The following is a 21,329-nucleotide window of genomic DNA, read 5'->3' on the forward strand; positions in this document are numbered from 1 at the left end:
TGTTGAAAAACAAAAATATTTTGTTTGAATCAAAATGATGAAAAATGGCGGTGAATTCAAATGGTGGAGGATTATTTTTAATTACACAAGATTTTGTATGGTGATTTCAAGTTGAATTGATGATTTTAATAAGGTGGACGATTCTTAGGATATTTGGGAATAATTTCAGTTTTTTACAGTCGTGGAAAAGAAGCCTAGTAATGAATATAACGCTTTTTGAAAATTGGCATTTAAATTATTGTTATTGTCACTGTTTATTTTATCGACAGTTTTCCTGACACAACTCTGTTTTATCGGTCACTCTGGAATGCATTTTCATGAAAATGGAAAATTGCATTCACTTGCAGAAAAGTGCATTTGCATTTGGTCTGAATAAAGTGGGTTTAGGAACCCGACATTCCATTTAGGATTTTTTATATCAGTTAAAAACGCATGCGGTTGATTTTTTTTTAATTCGCAGAGAGGAGGAAGAAGTTTTCTCAGAGGTCATGTGGAATCTTTCAACGTGTGAGTATATATCTATGTATAATATATTATTCGTACTTAACCTATAAACAATCAGGTTTCACTTTTTTTACATAATATTAAATAAATTAACAATTCGTTTCAAATTGTTTATTAATTTTTTAATTAGGGAGACTATTTTTTCCTTTAGAAATATTGATTTTAATTACATTCTTTAGTTTTTATGTCAAAAAAGATGCAGAAAAGCTATTTCGAAATCTGTCAAAAAAGTTTATTGTTTATAGACAGTAGTAATTAATAATAATAATAAAGTACAAGTTCCGGTAATCTGTTCGCAGTTTAAAGTTTGTTAAATTTTTTATAATTTTTCCTTTCAAATATTTTCCATTTTAAAATTAATGTATTGAAAATCATTGAATTGTTGCAATTTGATAATAATTAATAGAATTCCTTCAAAGAAAGAAGAATTTTTTCTGAACTAATGGAGTTTCTTTAATAATTTTAATTGAAAATTTTGAAAACAATTGAATTTTATGAAGAAGAGTTTTATTAAAATTGTATTAAAAAGAATTGAATTCTTGCGAAGAATTAATTTACTATTTATAAAAATAATTGAATTGTTCCGAAGAATTTATTAAAATTTTAGAAAATAAATGAATTTTATGTTAATATTTAAAAATTTAAATTCTTTCGAGGAATTTTATTAAAATTGTTTTGAAAAGAATTGAATTTCTGCAAAGAATTTTACTATTTATAGAAATAAATTGTTTATAAAAATTTATTAAAATTTTACAAAATAATTGAATTCTTTCGTGAAATTTTATTAAAATTTTTGAAAATATGAACAGTAATAATTAATTTTGTAATTAATAAGTGAATTTTTTAAATTTTGATTATGAAATTATTTAAAAAATTTATATTTGAAAATAAAAAATTTTGTAATTTGCATAGCAATAATACATCTCGTTCCGATTTACACTCAAAATGATAAAATATTTATTTATTTATTTATAAATATGAATTGTTAATTTTAGAAAATAAGAAAAAATTAATTTTCCAGGTAAAATAATTATTTATGTCAGTGAATCAAAATGGGCAATGCAATAAGAATAGTTTTTTCCAATGCAATTCGACCAATTCGAAATATAAATATTGAAAAGCGAGCGCATAAATTTATTTCAAAAGAAAAACCAACTCCAGCCCCTCAATATGAATCAACTTCCAGGCAAATTGAAGTATCGAAAAGCAGTGAGTTAATGAAGTAATTTTAAAATAAAAACCCTGAAAAGAATACTGTTAAAATAACTAATGAAATTTTCCTGTAAATTTTCAGTTGATCCGGAATTTATGGAGAGACAAAAAATAAAAGATCCAACATTGAATAAATATTTAAAGGACATTTATGTAAAATCTACAGATCCAGATACAAAGGTTTGTATTTTTTTAATTTATCAAAACTCCTTTTTCAATTAAAATTTTTTGTTCTATCTAATATTGTAAAAAGGGTAAAAAGTATTGAAATATTACTTTTTTTAGCAGGATTCAAGTGTTAAAGAAGATCCATTAAAACCTCTACCAACGTCTAGAAAAACATTTGAATTCGAAGATTTTAATTATTATTACGTTAATAATATAAAGGAAGGAAAATGTTCTTTACAACATTTCCAAACTTTTCTCTCAAAGAATGCGGAAAATAGGAAAACTTATACGGCTGATATTATTGCCGAACAGTATAATTTAGATAAAAAAGTTGTAGGTATGTAAAACATTTTATTAAATTATTTTTTTATGTTCTGGGTTGCCATAGGCCATTTCTGACAATAATTTCATTTTAAATAACTTAATTCTTGAAGAACAATCATAAAATTATTACTCAAATTATTTAATGAATAATTTGATTTACATATTTCAAAATTAATTGAATTTTAAAACAGTTCCGTTTACTATTTTCGTAAATAAATTAATTTCAAAAGGTTAAAATTTGAAATTTTAGAAAATTTCAATTTTGAATAAATCTAATAAACAATTTTAAAGAACTTAGTCTTTTGAAAAATTTCAATACTTCAAATCTTTGGAAAATCTGAATCTTCCATAATTTTAATAATTATGTAGAATTAGTTTTTTTAAATATTATTTCAAAAAACTTTATTGCAATTTATTGGAAGAATTCAATTATCTTAATAAATATCAGAATTTTTCCTAAAAATTAAATTATTTTTAGCAATTTTAATAAAATTCTTTGCAAAATTCAATTATTTTCATAAATAACAATAATTGTTGATAAAATTCTACGCAAAGTATTAATTTTTTTCGTAAATAATAAAAATTTCACAAAAATTCAATTATTTTAATTAGAACTTGCATAAATTTTTTTGACAAAAAATCAATTATTTAAACAGTTTTTTTTACAAAATTCTTTGCAATAATTCAATTATTTTGAAAAAATTTTCCTCAATTCAATAATTTTCAGTATCTTCGATTTTAATAAACTTTTCCAAAAGAATTCCATTATTTGAAAATAATTTTAATAAAAATCTACGCAAACATTTAATTAGTTTCAAAAATAATAAAAATTTCTCAGGAATTCAATTCTATATAAATTTGTTTTTTTAAATTTCATGATTCAATTATTTTTATAAATAATAATACTCAAGGAATAATTTCAATTATTTTTAACACAATTTTAATAGATAGAATTTGAATTCTAATTTTAATTTTTAATTTTTTTTAATTTGAATTATCTTGATAAAAAAACAGAATTCTTACAGAAATTCAATTATTTTTACGAATTTTAATACAATTTTTTGCCATGTTCAATTATTTTTATAAATAGTAATGTCTATCACAAGAATTCAATTATTTTGAAAAGTAACAAAATTCTTATCAAAAATTCAATTATTTGAAAATTTTTTTTTAAATTCTTGTTATGAATTCAATTATCTGTATATTTATAAAGATTATTAAAAATTTTTAAATACTTAAACATTTTTTATTTTAAAAATTTTAATTTCTCAATATCTATACTATTTTCATAAAATCTACTAAAAGAATTCAATATTCAAAAAAAAACTTTATTATAATTTTACTCAAACATTCAAATATTTTCATAAATATTAAAATTCTTCTTAGGAATTCAATTATTTTCATAAATATTAAAACTCATCGTATAATTTCAATTTTTTTAAATACAATTTGAAATGAATTTCTCCAAGAAAGCAATTATTTTAGAAAATTTTATTAAAATTATGCTTTTGAATAAACAATTCTGTAGAACTGATATTTAAAAAAAAAATTTTTATTGAAATTCTATTAAAATTAATTGCATTTTCTTTGAGTGTTTAATAATTTTTAGAGTGAATCAGAATATTCTTTAGGGTCAGGGAGAAAGTCAGAATTTTTTCTGTAAACCAGGGAAAAATCAAGGAATGATAAAATTAATTTATTGTATGACAACCCTGATTTTGGAAAAAAGTTAATAATAATAAATATAATTAATATTCGTTTAAACTATCAATTAACATAACGTATATATTTTTTTTACAGAAAATATTTTAAAATACTACAGTATCTTTCGAATAGAGGTAAATAAGAAGACAAAAAAACCTTCCTCTATGGCATTGTTTGAAATACCTTCTGAAAGTAAAAAATAAAATTTTTCTTGTTGAAAATTTCTTTAATTCTTTGTATTTATCACATAAAATGTTTATAATATAAATTCTTACAAAAATTGCAAATTTTTTAATAATTAAAAAACTATTTTTAAAAGTATTTTTTTTAATTTGAAGAACGTAACAAATTAATTTAATTAATTTAACAAAATAATTTAATTAATTCAACAAATTAATTTAATTAATTCAACAAATTAATTTAATTAATTTAACAAATTAATTAGCACTTCTTAAAATACAAAAAAATAAACAGGTTCAAAAAAATTAGACTGAATAGAAAAAAGACAAATTTTTTTATTAAAATTAAAAAAAAAACTTTTAAATAATAAATTTCGACCATTTCAACTAATAAATTACATTTTATAAAAAAGAGAATTACGTTTTATAATTTACAGCTATTTTATAAAAAATCTCAGTAAATATCAAATTTTAATAATCCAAAGTAGAGAGTATGATTATGGTTTTTTTTCATATTAATAAAAAGAAAGTTTCCTTTTAGATAAAAATACCACAAACTTGACCAAATATGGTCATAAAATGAAGAATTGACTCACTTTCGATTCGACGATAGCTCTAGGTGGTAAATTAAAATGGAAAATAATTACAAAATTATCAAAACAATTAAAAAGAAAATTCCCCCACTAAATTAAAATTTATTTTGTTTAAATAATGCGGATAAAAATTAATTTTCCGAAAATTTATTAGCAAAAGTATTTCATTTGGAATTTTTTGAAAGAAACGAAGTCTGTGATTGGTGGGATTGAAAATTGTCCAGAAGTAAAGCGAATGGAATCTTAAATCGATGGAAAAATGAACCAATGAGAGAGAGGCCCTCATAGATGGGGAAGAAACTTTAAGGCGTGATCTTCAATTGTTATTATTTCTCAGGCCATTTGTGACTGTTTCGTTATACACGCGGCTCTGTAAGGATTTCAATCAATTATAACGTTTTTTTTAATTAATAAAACGCAATTATCAAGTGTAATAAACAATCGTAAGTCAAAATGTCAACAATGGCGAGTCCTTTAGTAGTTGGAGGTGTTCGACAATCCGGAGCTCCGGTTAGAACTCAAAATGGTAAGAAATCATAACCTCTTTTTTTTAATGATGTCTTAAAATTCTTAAAATCTTAAAATTTTGAAAATTATTTTCGTTTTTGACTTTGAATATTTCTTTTTCTATTTTTGAGCGAAAAGATAAAAATCTTAACTATTTAATGGAAAAATAAAATCATAGTTTTTCATTTTCGGAGCAAATAAAAAAATGTTAAGTTAATTTGTTTATACCAATGAACAATTTTGTTAAGGTATCTATTATAATGTTAATTAGATATGTTTTTTTAATATTTATAGTCATGGCATGTTCTGCAATTTCCAACATTGTCAAGAGTTCCTTGGGACCCGTTGGTCTCGATAAAATGATGGTTGACGATATTGGGGTAAGTAAATTAAAATTGTTATTTGTTTAATAATTTATTCAATAGTTTTGAAAGTGTGATTTTACTGCAGTTTTTCTCAAGGTAAACTGCGTTTAATTATTAATTTTTTGGGGGAATTCTCCCAGTGAAAGAGAAATTTCGTTGCTTTTTGTTTGTTTGATTGTAAATTTATTAATTTGAATGTTTTAATTCGTAAATTTCAGGATGTTACCGTAACAAACGATGGAGCAACAATTTTACGTCTTTTGGATGTTGAACATCCGGCTGCCCGTGTTTTAGTCGAATTGGCTCAACTTCAAGACGAGGAAGTTGGAGACGGCACAACATCAGTCGTATGTTTTTTTCATTTGTTTTTTTACTTTATTAAAAACTTCGCACTCATTTACTAAAATCTAATATTTCTGCGTTTATATTTTATATTATTATTTATAATTTCACTTAAAATAATTTAATTCTTGAATAACTATAATAAAATTATTACCTAGAAATTATTTAATCAATAATTTTACTTAAATATTTCAAAATTAATTGAATTTTAAAACAGTTCCGTTTACTATTTTCGTAAATAAATCAATTTCAAAAGGTTAAAATTTGAAATTTTAGAAAATTTCATTTTCAATAAATCTAATAAACAATTTTAAAGAACTTAGTCTTTTGAAAAATTTCAATACTTCAAATCTTTGAAAAATATAAATTTTCGATACTTTTAATAATTTTGTAGAATTAATTTTTTTTAACAAAATTTAATTTCAATTCTGTTGAAGTTAGTTGAATGTCTTATTAACTATTAAATATTATTTCAAAAATTTTAACGCAATTCTTCGAAAGAATTCAATTATTATCTTGACAAATATCAGAATTCCTTCTAGAAATTAAGTTATTTTCAGCAATTTTAATAAAATTCTTTACGAAATTCAATTATTTTCATAAATAACAATATTCATCACAAAAATTCAATTATTTTCAATTTTTTTTAAAAAAATTCTCGTCAAAATTTCAATTATTTTTATAAATAGCAAAATTATTCACCGAAATCTAAGTATTTAAACAAATTTTAATAATATTCTTGATATAATTTCACTTATTTTCAAAAATTTCTGAAAAGAATTCAATTATTTAAAAAAAAAAATGTTAATAAAATTCTACACAAACTTCCAATTTTTTTCGTAAATAATAAAAATTTCACAAAAATTCAATTCTTTTAAATAGAACTTGCATAAATTTTTTGGTCAAAAAATCAATTATTTAAACAGTTTTTTTTTACAAAATTCTTTGCAATAATTCAATTATTTTAACAAAATTTTCCTCAATTCATATATTTTCAATATCTACGATTTTAATAAACTTTTCCAAAAGAATTCAATTATTTAAAAATAATTTTCATAAAATTCTACTCCAACATTTAATTAGTTTTAAAACTTAGAAAAATTTCACAGGAATTCAATTATATACAAATTTTTTATAAATTTCTTCATAATGATTCAATTATTTTCATAAATATAATAATAATATTTTTTACAGAGATTCAATGTTTTCATGAATAATAAAACTTATTGTAGAATTTTAATTTTTCTATAAATTATATTTATTTTTGTATTAAAATAATTTATTTCCCGTAGAATTTTCTAATAAAAATTTTGAAAAATGTTAATAATATTCTTGGCATATTGGTTAAATTATTTTCTGATTGATTTCATTTTATGAACATTGAATTTATTCCTCTCAAAAAAATTACTAGAAAAATAATTTTATCGAAAAGATTTAAATTATTTTATTGATATATGTAGTTAAAAATACTTGCGAGAAACATCCCCTATAATTAAAATTAATAAAATTTTCTATTTTAATTAAAATTAATTTGAAAAAAATGTTCTACGCAGGTAATTATTGCAGCTGAATTGTTGAAAAATGCTGACGAGCTCGTGAAACAAAAAATCCATCCCACGTCTGTTATCAGTGGTTACAGACTAGCGTGCAAGTAGGTTCTTAACTTCTTCTAAAAGATTCTTTTTTATTATGCAGTATAACATTTTTTTTAATCAATTTTACCAATTAATTTGTTTTCTCTTTCAGAGAAGCGTGTAAGTACATTATGGAACATTTGACAATTAGTTCTGACGAGCTTGGCAGAGATTGTCTCGTAAACGTTGCAAAAACTTCCATGTCCAGCAAAATCATCGGAGCGTATCCTTTTCTTGAATTTTTTAAATAATACTTAAGAATAAGATAAAAAAATATTTAACAATTACATTATTTTTTATTAACATTGCAAAGGAGTTATCAAGTTATTATTTTATTATTTTATTTAACACTCTAAAGAAGTTATCGAGTTATTATTTTTTATTAACACTTATAAAGAAGTTATCGAATTATTATTTTCTATTAATACTTCTAAAGAAGTTATCGAATTATTATTTTCTATTAACATTCTAAAGAAGTTATCGAGTTATTATTTATATTTGATGATAGTTTTTTTAAGAGAAATATTCCAATTTGTTTTTCTTAACTCGTCGATAATAGAGACGCGAACTTCTTTGGCAATATGGTTGTGGACGCTGCGAATGCGGTGAAAATAAACGATGGCAAAGGTGGGCATATTTATCCGATAAAAGCCGTGAATGTATTGAAGGCACATGGAAAAAGTGTTCGAGAATCACTTTTCGTGAATGGTTACGCGCTTAATTGCACAGTCGCTTCACAAGCAATGCCGAAGAAAATTGTGAATGCAAAAATTGCCTGCTTGGACTTTGGTTTTCAAAAGGCTAAAATGAAAATGGGCGTTGAGGTTCTTATCACTGATCCTGAAAAATTGGAGGCCGTTCGTCAGCGTGAACTCGACATCACCAAGGAGCGCGTTCATAAAATTATTAATGCCGGCGCAAATGTTGTTTTTTTGAGCGGTGGAATTGACGATCTTTGCCTTAAGGTAAATGCGAAATTAATTCTCATTTTATGATTACAGTAACTAATCTTTTATTTAGGCCCAGTTTCACCAACTCCAATTAAAAGTTAATCAATGATTAAATCCTTATCCAAGTCTGAATAATTCTTATACCGAATGATAACTCAATTAACTAATTAATTAATTTATTTATTGTTTTCGAATAGTATTTCGTCGAGGCTGGCGCAATGGCGGTGCGACGTTGCAAGAAATCCGATATGAAGCGAATTGCAAAAGCAACTGGCGCTCAATTTTTGACATCATTGACAAACATGGAGGGCGAGGAGACATTCGAAGCAAGTTCCCTCGGCGAAGCTGCCGAAGTCGTTCAGGAATTGGTCTGCGATGATGAACTCATTCTCGTTAAAGGGTAATTATTCGATGAAATAATTAATAAATAATTTAATGCTAATACAAAATGTATTTTCCGAAATATTTATATTCAGTTATTTTTAATTAAAAAGTATCTTACCGCAGGGTTGTCACAAGTCAGGGAAATCAGGGAATTAAATTCATCAATAATTAAATTCTTTTTAGGAATTCAATTATTTTCATAATAAACAATAAAACTCATCGAGGAATTTTAATTATTTTTAATACAATTTTAATCGAATTCGTCGAAAAATGTAATTATTCTTAAAAATTTTATTAAATTTCGTCGAAAGAATTCAATTATTTAAAAATTTATTCATAAAATTTTTTATGAGAATTAAGTTTTAAGAAATATTCCATTTTTCAATATAATATTTTTTTTGTATTTAAATAATTGAATTCTCGTACAATTTTTTAATAAAAATTCATTTCAAAATTAATTTTAGGTAATAATTGAATATGAAATGCATTATAGCATGAATTTTTAGAAATAAAATTAAATTTTGAAAATGTTTCAAATTAAAATCTTTGAAAATTTGAATTTTTCATACTTTTAACTGACAATTCTATAGAATTCTATAGAAACAATTTAATTAAATTTTTTTTTTTGAAATTATTTCTTTTGAAGGATTGTAATTAAATTTTTGAAAATAATTACATTTTTTTGAAGAATTTACTTAAAATTGTATTAAAAATAATTGAAATCCGGTGAATAATTTTATTATTTAGGAAAATAATTGAATTCTTGCAACAAATTTTTATTACATTTTTTTAAATAATCGAAATCCAGTAAAGAATTTTACTATTTATGAAAATAATTGAATTTTTGCTTCGAATTTTATTACATTTTTTTTTAAATAATTGAAATTCTGTGAAGAATTTTATTATTTATTAAAATAATTGAATTCTTTTGAGAAATTTTATTAAAATAGTAGATTTCTTGAAAATATTTGAATTTCAGGGAAGTATTTCATTATTTGTGAAATGTAATTGAACTATTGTAAACATTTTTTGAAATTAATTATATTTTTGGAGGAATTCATTTAAAATTGTATTAAAAATAATTGAAATCCTACAAAAAATATTACTATTTATGAAAATAATTGAATTCTTACACAACGAATTTTATTACATTTTTTTAAATAATTGAATTTATGTAAAAAAAATTGTATTACTTGTAAAAATAATTTAATTCTTACACAGAATTTTATTAAAAAAATTTCTAAATAATAATAAATAAAAATAAATTAAAGTAAAAACTAAACATGAAATTTCAGACCGAAAGCAAGAACAGCGGCTTCTATTATTTTGCGTGGACCAAATGATTTCTACTGCGACGAAATGGAAAGATCAGTTCACGATGCTTTGTGTGTCGTTAAACGTGTTATGGAAAGCAAGAACGTCGTCGCCGGAGGTGGTTGCGTCGAAGCTGCTCTTTCAATTTATTTGGAAAACTTTGCCACTTCTTTGGTAATTTTTCATTTTTTATTATTAACTAGCACAATTGCTTTCAAAAACTTTAATTTCTGCAATTTTATTTCAGAGTTCAAGGGAGCAGCTCGCAATTGCTGAATTCGCTCGTTCATTGCTCGTTATTCCAAAAACATTGTCAGTGAACGCAGCACAGGACGCGACTGATCTCGTCGCAAAATTACGAGCTTATCACAATTCCAGTCAGACAAAAGTCGATCACGCTCATCTTAAATGGTTAGAAAAAAAGCAAAGAATTTGAAATAATTGTTAATTTCTACTTTTTGTGATTATAATGAAAAATTTTCTTTCAGGATCGGACTCGATTTAGTGGAAGGCACCGTGAGGGATAACAAAAAAGCCGGTGTATTCGAGCCAGCAATATCGAAAATAAAATCCCTCAAATTCGCCACCGAGGCGGCAATTACAATTCTCCGAATTGACGATATGATCAAACTCGATCCGGATCGTTCGAAAGATAAATCCTATCAAGATGCAATGGCCGCCGGAGAATTAGAGGATTGAGTTCTAATTATATTCCATACGTTTACATTTCGCAACAAAAAAAAAACTTTACTATTTTTTATGAATCACGTGATAATTGTTTTTTTTATTACGAGAATCTGTCACGAATAATTGACACTTAAAAACGTAATTTATATTCATTATCAAACAAATTAATCATCGCACTCGATTTTCTGCTTTCTTGAGAATAAAAAAAATGTATTAATTTTTTAATCGTCGAATAAAGCTTTCTTATTCTAAAAAATCAGTGTTGCCATAGAAATTTAATTTTGTTTTTTCCTGATTTTTGCTTTTGACTTTTTCCCTGACTTACATTTTTCGAAGAAATTGTTTTAAAATTGTATTAAAAATAATTTAAATTCTGCGATGAGCTTTATTATTTATAAAAATAATTGAATTCCTCGCAAGAATTTGATTATTTAAAAAGAATTGAATCCCTGAGAAGAATTTTATTACAATTTATGAAAATAATTAAATTCTTACGAGAAATTTTATTAAAATTGTTTAAATAATTTAATTATGATGAAAAACTTTATTATTTGTGAAAATAATTGAATTCTAGAGAAGAATTTTATTTAAATCTTTTAAATAATGGAATTCTATTGGTAAATTTCATAAAAATACAGTAAATATTGAAAATTTAATTATATAAATACTAAACTAAAATAAATAATTGCTTAAATTATTAAATGTTTCTTAAAATTGAATTCATTCAACGAATTTTATTATTATTATTATTATTTTTAACAATAATTGCATTTTTCGAAAAATTCAATTAAAATTGTATTAAAAATAATTGAAATTCTGCGATGATTTTAATTATTTATAAAAATAATTGAATTCCTAAAAAGAATTTTATTATTTAATATAATTGAAGCCCCAAAAAGAATTTTATTATAATTTATAAAAATAATTGAATTCCTGCGAAGAATTTTATTAAAATTGTTTAAATAATTTAATTCTTTTAACCAATATTGTTATTTACTAAAGTAATTGAATTATACAAAGGATTTTATTAAAACTTTTAAAATTTATTGAATTAATTCGACGAATTTTAATAAAATTGTTAAGAATATTATTTATGAATGTAATTGGATTCTTGCGAGAAAATTTATTAAAATTGTTTAAATAATTGAATTTCAATGAAAAATTTTATTATTTGTGAAAATAATTAAATTCTAGAGAAGAATTTTATTAAAACTTTTTAAATATTTGAATTCTTTTGATAAATTTTATGAAAATATAGAAGAAATTGAAAATCATTGAATTAAGAAATATTTTTGAGGATAATTGAAATTTTGTGAATAATTTTATTAAAACTTTTGAAAATAATTGAATTCCTAGGAAGAATTTAAATACTTTTGAAAATAATTGAATTTTTGTGATGAATTTTGTTATTTATAAAATTTATTGTATTTTGCAAAGAATTTTATTAAAATTGCGTTAAAACTTTTGAAATAATTAAATATAATTTTAAAAATTCAAATAATTTCAATAGAATTGAAATTAAAAATTATCAAAAAAATTACTTCCATAGAATTCTTAATTAAAAGTATGAAAAATTTAAATTTTCAATAATTTGAATTTTGCAAAGGATTTTATTATAACATTTGAAATTTAATTGAATGTTTTTTAAAATTCAATTCTTTCGACGAATTTTAATAAAATTGTTAAGAATAATTGCAATTTTAAAGGAAATAATTTAAAATTGTATTATAAATAATTTAATTTCTACAAGTAATTTTATTTTTTATGAAAATAATTGATTTCTTGCGAGGAATTTTATGAAAATTGTTTAAATAATTGAATCACGATGAAAAATATTATTATTTTTGAAAATAATGGAATTCTAGAAAAGAATTTTATTAAATTTTTTTAAATAATTGGATTCAATTGGTAAAATTTATGAAAATACAGTAGGAATTGAAAATAATTGAATTAAGAAATATTTTTGAATTGAAATTTTGTGAAGAATTTTATCAAAATTGGTTGAAAATAATTGAATTTCTACGAAGAATTTTAATAGTTTTGAATATAATTGAATTCTTGTGATGAATTTTGTTATTTATAAAAATTATTATAATTATTTTGCAAAGTATTTTATTAAATAAATAAATTAATTAAATAAATAAATAAATAAATTAAAATTGCGTTAAAACTTCTGAAATAATTAAATATAATTTAGAAAATTCAAATAATCTCAATAGAATTGAAATTATTCAAAAATATTAGTTAGTAACTAATTCAAAAAAATTAGTTCTATAGAATTGTTATAATTAAAAGTATGAAAAATTTAGATTTTCAATCATTTGAATTTGAAATCTTTTCTAAATTCAATTATTTGTAAACTTCTTTAAAATTTAACTCTTTTTTTTAATTTTTAACAAAAATTTTTCTCTAAATCATTCTAAAAATTGGTTTTTTTTCTTTTGGACTTTTAATAAAATTTCCTGACTTTTCCTTGTTCTGTAGCAAACCTGAAAAAGTTTTTTTAAATTTCATATTTGAAAAAATTGTTTTTTTTTAGGGAATTATGGTTTTGAAAAGAAATCTCATATCTTCTTTTTTTCTTGATTTTATCGATATGTTTCATAATATATTACAATTAATGATTTTTTAAAAATTATCTTCTATAACAAAACTATTAGATACATATGAAACTTCAAGCATAGTCATTATAGTTCTCAATACCAATAAAGTATGCCTCTATGCAACGTAATATTTTATACAAACTATTAATCGTGTATCTATCACTAAAGAGTTTTTTTTTTTACTAGAAGAATACGTATCACTTCCAAACACCCAACAATATATTTAAATTCCTTTTTTTCTAAATTCCATAAAAAAGACATTAGACAAATTAAAAAGAAAATCGTAAACAATTCGTTAAAACTCTAAAATTTACTTGTACTCGATAAATATTTATTTTTTTTTTACTTTTATTTATTTTTTTCATAAACTAAGAATTGAATAGAGGAAATAATTTTTTTTTTCTTCACCATAAGGAAAATTTTCATTCATTTTTTCTCTGTTTTGTCGACTACAAATTAAACTCGATTTTAAATTTCAACTAAATTTCTCATAAATTGAAATATACATATCATTAGAAAGTTGTATGGAGTAAAATTTCCAGTCGAAAAGAAATTATCGAAAATTCTCCCCATGGGAGAAGATGAAAAAGTAAATATATAATATAAACACAAAGAAAAAATTTTCAAATAGACAAAAAATAAATTTGTTAATAAAAAGAAGTGATATATATTCAATATTTTGTTAATTCTTAATATATATTTATATTATGTGTATAAATCCAAAGGCATCTTCGAAAGGAATTCATTTTTGTAAATTCCGTACAAAGTGAATAAAATTAGACGTATCTCTATTTCTTTCTTTCCTAAATTGACTTTAATTAACTTTCTTCACATCACGTTCAAAAGCCAAAAAAGCGCGAAATAAATTTTCTTTTATTCACGAGAAAAATGTTTGTATTCTTCTCTGAAGGAAAATTCCCAAACTTTCAAAATTATACACGTTTATTATCGTATTTATCACAAAATTCTTCCATGAAGAAATTTTAGAAATATTTTCTCTTATTCTTTATATGAATTTTTTTCAATTTATCAATTTATTTAAAGTCAAAAATAAAAAAAAATTATAATCGAGATACGTTTAATTTTTAAACTGTGAAATCCCGATGAAATATCGTCAATATGAGATCCTCGCCGGAATTGCGAAATAAATATTCAAGATCTACTATTGATAATAATAACATTCTAAATAATTTAGTTTCGAGAAAATATATTTCTCGCTCGACACAAATGACGGTTCTTCTCTTCTTTACCAGTAAAAAGAAATAAACAATTAAAATCAAAGTAACGACTAATATTTCGGTAATTGTTTTTAAACATATTTTTTTTGTGCTCCCATTTTTTTTTCTTTAAAAATCTTTTTCTTGAAAAAAAATGTACTCTTCTATATTTTTATGCATAATTTCACTGTGTTTTATTTTAAAGAAACGAAAAAATATATATATCTTCAGAGAGTAATTTTTTTTTTCAAGAAAAAAAAACAAGAAATTGATACAGAAATATTAGTTGTGACGTGATTTTAAATCACCGTCAGTGCTTATGTTTTATAATAATAAAATAATAAGTAAATATGCATAGTTCCATTTTTTTCTGCAATAAGTTTGGTTTTCTTTTTTTTCCGATAAAAAATAAAGATATTTATTTATTTTTTTTTGTTTTTTTCTCTCTACTTCTCTTTTTAAAGCGCTGGATTTTCAAACTTGGGTCCTTTGGTTACAACAATATCCGCGTAGGAATATTCTTGCATTAGTTCCAACACTTGAAATTTCTTTAGGACTAAAAGTGTGTAGAATTTCTGTGCAGCCTGTAAAAAAAAAGATAAATTATTATTTTCTTTTATTTTCTAATATTTTATATATTTTAATTAGTTACACTATCAATTTAGCCTCGGATCGATTTTAAGGCACAAAAAAAGTCGCTTTAGTCGATTAAAAATATTTTTTTAAAAAAATCGAAAAAGTCGTTTTCTTAATTCAGTGTTGTCAAAAAAATTTCATTCGGAATTCTTTGAACTTTCACCGATTTCTAAATTCAATTATTCAAAACTTGAATAATGTTAAATAAATATTTAAATATTTATTTTTCAACGGGAAATAAAATAAAAAAGTTCCAATTTAACACCTTATGAAATTTAATAATTTCTAAAAATTGAAACTAAAACCCTTTCAAAATTTTATTTAGGAAAATAATTAAATTCTCGCAAAAAATTTCGTTAACATTTTCTTAAATTCTAATTATTATATTCCTTTTTTAAGAATTTCATTGAATTTTTTTTTAAATAATGGAGTTGAATTTTTCGATTAATTAATTTGAAATAGTATTAAAAAATAATTGAAATTCTTAGATGGATTTTATTATTTATGAAAATAATTGAATTCTTGCTTAGAATTGTATTAAAAAAAATTGAATTCCCATGAAAAATATTATTAGTAAAAATATTTCAATTATTGTGAAGAAATGTATTTAATTTTATAATTTATGAAAATAATTGAATTTTATAAATATTTTTAAAAATAATTGAATTGTTTTGTGAAATTTTATGGAAATAGTATAGATTGAAAGAATATGAAGATTAATATAGTTAATTAATACGTTTAAGTTATGAAAAACATAAAAAGATATTATAATAAGATATACAAAGACATAATAGAAGAGACAAATTCTTACCTGCTTTCGATTATTTTTGTATGCCATTTCAGCGAGTGTTAATCTGTCTTTGGTCTCCAATTTACTTTTTATTACATGGTACATATGCGCTGCTCTCTTATTAAGAACACGTTCCTCAAACTGTTCGTACGTTTCGTCCACTTGCTGTTCTTCTTGCTGGAAATTTGCAAAAGAAACGAAGAAAAAAAATTAACAAAACAATTATTAAAAATTAATAAAGTTAATTTCAATTTTAATAAAGTTCTTAAAAAAATTACCGGTCCAACAGAAGGGGGAAATTCGTAATCGTCCTGATTCCAAGGCGATGCGGGTCCTCCTCTTTCCGAAATGGCACCAGGTGTATGCGCCGCAGGTTGATGTTCGTCGAATCCCATATATGAAACTGGAGGCTGTGTCTATAAACAAATCGAATTTGAAATAAAAATTCCTTTTCTTTTTTTTTTTTTTTAAAGAAAAAAAAATTGTCTTGTGCTACAAACCTGATCGTAACCCATGTTTTCCATTTGAGGTAAATGCGACATATCTTGTAATTGTTCCAGTTCTTGCATTTGATTTGGAATTGGTTCGGAAATTGGAATTTGGGGCAAGTGTTCCATACTTGATCCGTGATGAAGTGGCGTCTGCGAAGGATGTTCTAATTGTTCGTCCGCTTGTGGAATTGGTAGTTCATCATTCGTTCCAAGAAGCGAACTTACGTCGCTCGGTGGTATTTGCGGAATGTCCAAACTGAGAGCAGCTGGTACTTCCGGTACTGGTTCCATGATTTCCGATGGCTCCACAGACGCCATCATTCCTGAAATATCGGGAATCGACGGCTCCTGGGGCAATGAAACATCACCGGGCATTGGCGTTGCTGGCATTGGCGTTTGCGGTATCAAACTTGGTCCGTCCACGGGCTCAGCTCCTATCGACAACTGTCCAAAGTCCTCCGACTGTCTCAACTGCGGGGAAAAAATTAAAAACGTTTATTTTCTTTGAAATTTAAGAGAAAAACGAATCTTCTATCTCATAAGGAATTTTATCAACAAATACTTCTGTGAGAAAAATAAATAATTGACGAACCTCTTCGTCGGCAGGGGCCTTGCGCTTGCGACCCGATCGTCTTCCCAAGAAGCTCTGCTCGAACGTTGGTTCTGGTTCTCCGGCTTCTCTCATTTGTTCCAAGGGCATTGCGTCCTCCTCGCCACCGATTCTACCAAAGTCCTCGTGATCGTAGGATTTACTCGTCAAATGTCTCTGGTAATTCTAAAACCAAAAAAAAAAGAATATTATAGTATTGACAAATAAAAAAAAACAAATAAGAGTTTGCTATTTCGCTAACCTTGAACAACACTCGGGCGGGTATCGGTCTTCCTGGGAGGGCAAACAATTTCTCAACACCTCCAGTTTCCTTCCAGTGCATTAATCTCTTCGTCGGCGGCGCCAAGTCCAAAGTCGTCACAATATCACTTGTATCCGAAAGTTGTGCCTTCATTTCCTCACCGGAGATATTTTTCACTTCGTCAACAATCAACTTGCGCTTGCGTTTCGCTTTCGTGAAACCTGAAAATTTATTTTTAAATTAAAATTTAGATCTTGATTTAAAATAATCGAATTTGTCTTCACGTGAATTTAGTGCTTCTTGATTTAAAATAAATTGAATTATTGAGTTTTTAAAATAAAATTTTGTAAATTTACCCTTGAGTGCAGAGGCGTCGACGGGAGCGAGAGCGAAACTTTCCTCCTCGTCATGAAGTAATGTCGTCTGTTCCTGTACAGGTGGTGGAATATCCTCAATGGAATCCATTGCATGATCTTCAGCGATTGAAGGCGGTGCGGGAGTAAATCGACGACTAGCAACACTCGCTCTATCAGTGAGATCGTCACTCGCCATAGCCGGAGTCGCAGCTCTTGAACCGTCACTGCTACTTTTGGGAGAAATTAAAAAAAAGTTTATAAAAAAAAAATTCAAATGCGACGAAATGCGGAGTGAAAAACAAAAATTCAATTTACCTCATTCCACCCATTGGAGAAGGCGCACCACCACCAAAGTGATCGCCCATATCATCATCGTCAGAGTCATTATGAATTGACGCCGCAGTCACCGCGGCAGCGGACACGGCTTCCTGTTGATCGGTAATCGAACTAACTTCAGGTACAGGTACTTCTCCCATTGGCGCTTCATCGAAAAGACCCCCTTCAAATAATCCACCAGCTGAAAACGAATTATTTTATTAATAAAGTACATTTACCTAGATATTAAATGGAGATCGTCTAACATTTGCAGGGTTTGCCACATAAAATTAATTTTGTTTTTCCCTGATTTCCAGGCAAAATTTTCACTTTTTCCCTTGACTCTAAAGAATATTCTGATTCACTCTACAAATTATTAGATACTCAAAAAAATATTCTATTACATTTAATACGATTTTTTTTTAATTGGAAAATTATTCGAAAACATTAATAAATTCTTTTTTTTAAATAAATATTTAATCAATATTATTATTCCATAGGAATTAAGATTCAACAACTTCACGAAGAGAAAATATATTTTAAATTTTGTAAAAGTATTTAACAATTTAGGGAAAAAGTATACAACAAACGGAAATTTTGACATAAGAATCCACTTTAACAAAAGCTATAAAATAATAAAAATTCAAAATATATATGAATAGAAATAGTTGAAATATCTTACAAATAATATCCTGGCCTAAATGACCACCGAAACCATCGTCTCGAATTGGTGTGTCAATATCCATTGGCTGCGCTGTTGCCGACGTTCCAGCTACTGGTTCCTTCTCCTTTTGCTCCAAACTCGGCTCCATTCCGGGCTCGCTGAACAACATATGCCCCTAAAAATTTGTCAATTTTTTTTACAATTCTATCCAATTTGGAAAATCTAGATCTAGAATATTTAAACAGTAAGTGAATAAAAATTACTTGATCTAGCGTGGGCTCCATACTCGTAGCATGACGAAGTAATTCCGGTGGTTCCGCGTCAAAACTCATATCACCAAATCCTTGATCGTGAGTAGCTAACGATAGACTACCATAATCCTCTCGCATCGTAATTTCCTCGGCTCTCGACTGATTTAAACTGAATTGTGCCTCGATATCCACATCCCTTCAAAAACAAATAAACACTTAATACTCCTTCAATTTTCAATTTCCAAATATTTTATAATAAATATAATATAAATATAAATCATGATTAAAATGAAAACATTTTGATTTAAATTATAAACAGCACTGATAATATAAATAAAAGATATTTTGCTAATGAAATAAAAAATAATTTGCAATAAAGAGGGCAATTACTTCAATTCAGGCATTGGAGTATCAAAATCGTGAAAAACTTCCGGAAGTGTAATTGCATTGACAGCAGCCTCACGATGTTCCTCAGGTAAATCGACCATTCCAGGTCTAAATGCCATTTTAATTTTGACAAATGCCTCATTACAATCAGCCAACAGATATTTTGCCTTTCTCGAATAAATTCGCACCACTCCAAGTAACAAGTGACCAGATGTTCTCAGTGCCATTTTTACCTGTCGAAAAATTAATATTACATCAGGGCAAAAAAAGAAAAAATATTCCATACAGAAAATAAATTCTTTCAAAACATAAAAAGAGAAATTTTCATAATTATTTTTACCTTTGGCTGAAGAATTCCGTCAACAGATTTTTCAATATTCGTTTCAAAAACGTGGGCCTTGGTCAATTTTTTGTCCCAATGTGCAGCGAGCCAAATTCGGGCCAATGGGCCCTTTTTGGCCAGGACAAAGTGTGCGTAAAACATTTTTCTTCCTTTCTAAAATTCTACGAAAGAATAATTCAATTTTATCATTTCGTCAAAATGGAGTAAATTGAATAGAAATTATTAAAACTGATTAAAACAATATGACAAAACATTCTTTACTGGAAGGGGGGGTGTTTCTCTTTTTTTTTGAGAAAAAACAAAAACATAAAACAATCAATTCTCGAAAAATGAAAATTAATAAATTCGAATGGCAAAAATTTTATTTCCCCACTATAAACTGTATTATTTTTTCACCTGAACAGATTTTATTTAAATAATTCTAATTCTAAACATCAATATGTTTATGTCAAAAAAAAAAACTTGTTGTCAACAGCACTTAAGATGGCGTCACTCCCTAAAATTTTTGGCGGTTTGTATAAGGATGAAAGAAAATATTGCATTTTCTAACAAGAATCACTTACTTCTCTTAACACTTTATTGTTCACGTTAATCGTCAGCTTTTCGGTGTCTCATTTTCATCGATAATATTCCCTTTATTTATTGACAAAATGTCAAGAAACAATAATGGTAACAACACTCACAAACACTCACACTGTGGGGTCCCACCGCGTCTTAACTGTTTCTCGAGTGCGCGTTCCCAAACACATCAAATAATGACCTGTCGGACATTTTGAATTTTCCACCAATTACCATTAATTTGAATAATTTAAATTGTCCAATTTTCATTTTCATGTTTATTTGTAAATTTACAACAAAAAAAAATGAAAAGAAAAAAAATGCTTTTGTAACAAAATAATAGTAAATTGTTCAATGAAATTAATTTTTTTATTCTGAAAATAAGTCATCTAGTTTTTTGTCAGATATAAAACTTTGCTCTATTGACGCCAGATGGCACATGGAGCTAGGGCGCGAATTTTCAAAATAAAATTTGTCAAACATAAATGTATTTTATGAATTATGTTTATAAAAATATTTTTTACATTGAAATATTCATTTACAATATTTAAATATTTATTTATATTGTTAAATAATAAATATTATTAATTATTAATAAAATTCTTAAAATGTTTACAAAATATTTTTAAATATTAACATAAACTATATAAAATTAATCAATTAAAAATTAATTAAAAAAATATAAATTTTATTAAAAAATCAAAAAATCAATTAAAATTTACTATAAAAAGTAATAGTTTTTACAAATAAATATTTATCAGTTTGAAATAATTAAATGTGTGTGATAAAATAAATGTTTTTAAAATACGGATATAAATCAAGGTAAGGTAAAAAAATAATATTTAAATATTTTTTATTTATAAATTTATTATTATGCAAATTGCAAAATTTTTTATTTTCAAATTTAAATTTTCGAATAATTTCTTAATCAATAAAAAATTCACTTATTTAAGTACATAATGAATTATTATTGTTAATATTCTCAAAATTTTCAATATGA

General features: G+C 24.7%; 3 protein-coding genes across 6 annotated transcripts; 2 read left to right on the forward strand and 1 right to left on the reverse strand.

Annotated features, from left to right (window-relative positions):
• The first annotated feature begins 293 nt into the window (after positions 1-293).
• LOC122498654 (protein NDUFAF4 homolog) lies at positions 294-4,133 on the forward strand. 2 transcript variants are annotated; one of them, XM_043606495.1, is made up of 5 exons: positions 294-507; positions 1,526-1,713; positions 1,799-1,896; positions 2,005-2,221; positions 4,009-4,133. In XM_043606495.1, the coding sequence occupies exons 2-5, from the start codon at positions 1,557-1,559 to the stop codon at positions 4,113-4,115; spliced, it is 579 nt and encodes a 192-aa protein (XP_043462430.1). In that variant the 5' UTR covers positions 294-507; positions 1,526-1,556; the 3' UTR covers positions 4,116-4,133. The 2 variants fall into 2 exon arrangements, with proteins under 2 accessions (XP_043462430.1, XP_043462429.1); XM_043606494.1 differs by having other exon boundaries at positions 295-507; positions 2,002-2,221.
• Positions 4,134-5,011: 878 nt separating this feature from the next.
• On the forward strand, positions 5,012-11,123 carry LOC122498655 (T-complex protein 1 subunit alpha). The gene is made up of 10 exons (XM_043606496.1): positions 5,012-5,210; positions 5,486-5,571; positions 5,775-5,903; positions 7,452-7,549; positions 7,645-7,755; positions 8,092-8,497; positions 8,680-8,882; positions 10,162-10,354; positions 10,428-10,591; positions 10,669-11,123. Exons 1-10 carry the CDS (start codon positions 5,138-5,140, stop codon positions 10,877-10,879), a joined length of 1,674 nt encoding a protein of 557 aa, XP_043462431.1. The 5' UTR covers positions 5,012-5,137; the 3' UTR covers positions 10,880-11,123.
• A 2,315-nt stretch (positions 11,124-13,438) lies between these two features.
• On the reverse strand, positions 13,439-20,504 carry LOC122498656 (double-strand-break repair protein rad21 homolog). 3 transcript variants are annotated; one of them, XM_043606500.1, is made up of 13 exons: positions 20,335-20,504; positions 19,769-19,932; positions 19,432-19,661; positions 19,054-19,237; positions 18,809-18,965; positions 18,127-18,328; positions 17,812-18,038; positions 17,456-17,676; positions 17,197-17,379; positions 16,614-17,075; positions 16,392-16,529; positions 16,135-16,290; positions 13,439-15,271 (listed from the first exon to the last, which is right to left on the reverse strand). In XM_043606500.1, exons 2-13 carry the CDS (start codon positions 19,910-19,912, stop codon positions 15,146-15,148), a joined length of 2,430 nt encoding a protein of 809 aa, XP_043462435.1. In that variant the 5' UTR covers positions 19,913-19,932; positions 20,335-20,504; the 3' UTR covers positions 13,439-15,145. The 3 variants fall into 3 exon arrangements, with proteins under 3 accessions (XP_043462435.1, XP_043462432.1, XP_043462434.1); XM_043606497.1 differs by having other exon boundaries at positions 17,812-18,041; positions 20,335-20,503; XM_043606499.1 differs by lacking the exon at positions 20,335-20,504 and adding an exon at positions 20,168-20,299 and having other exon boundaries at positions 17,812-18,041.
• Positions 20,505-21,329: the final 825 nt, after the last annotated feature.

Source organism: Leptopilina heterotoma, unplaced genomic scaffold (assembly GCF_015476425.1).
Source record: "Leptopilina heterotoma isolate Lh14 unplaced genomic scaffold, ASM1547642v1 Lhet_157, whole genome shotgun sequence".
Lineage (NCBI taxonomy): Eukaryota > Metazoa > Arthropoda > Insecta > Hymenoptera > Figitidae > Leptopilina > Leptopilina heterotoma.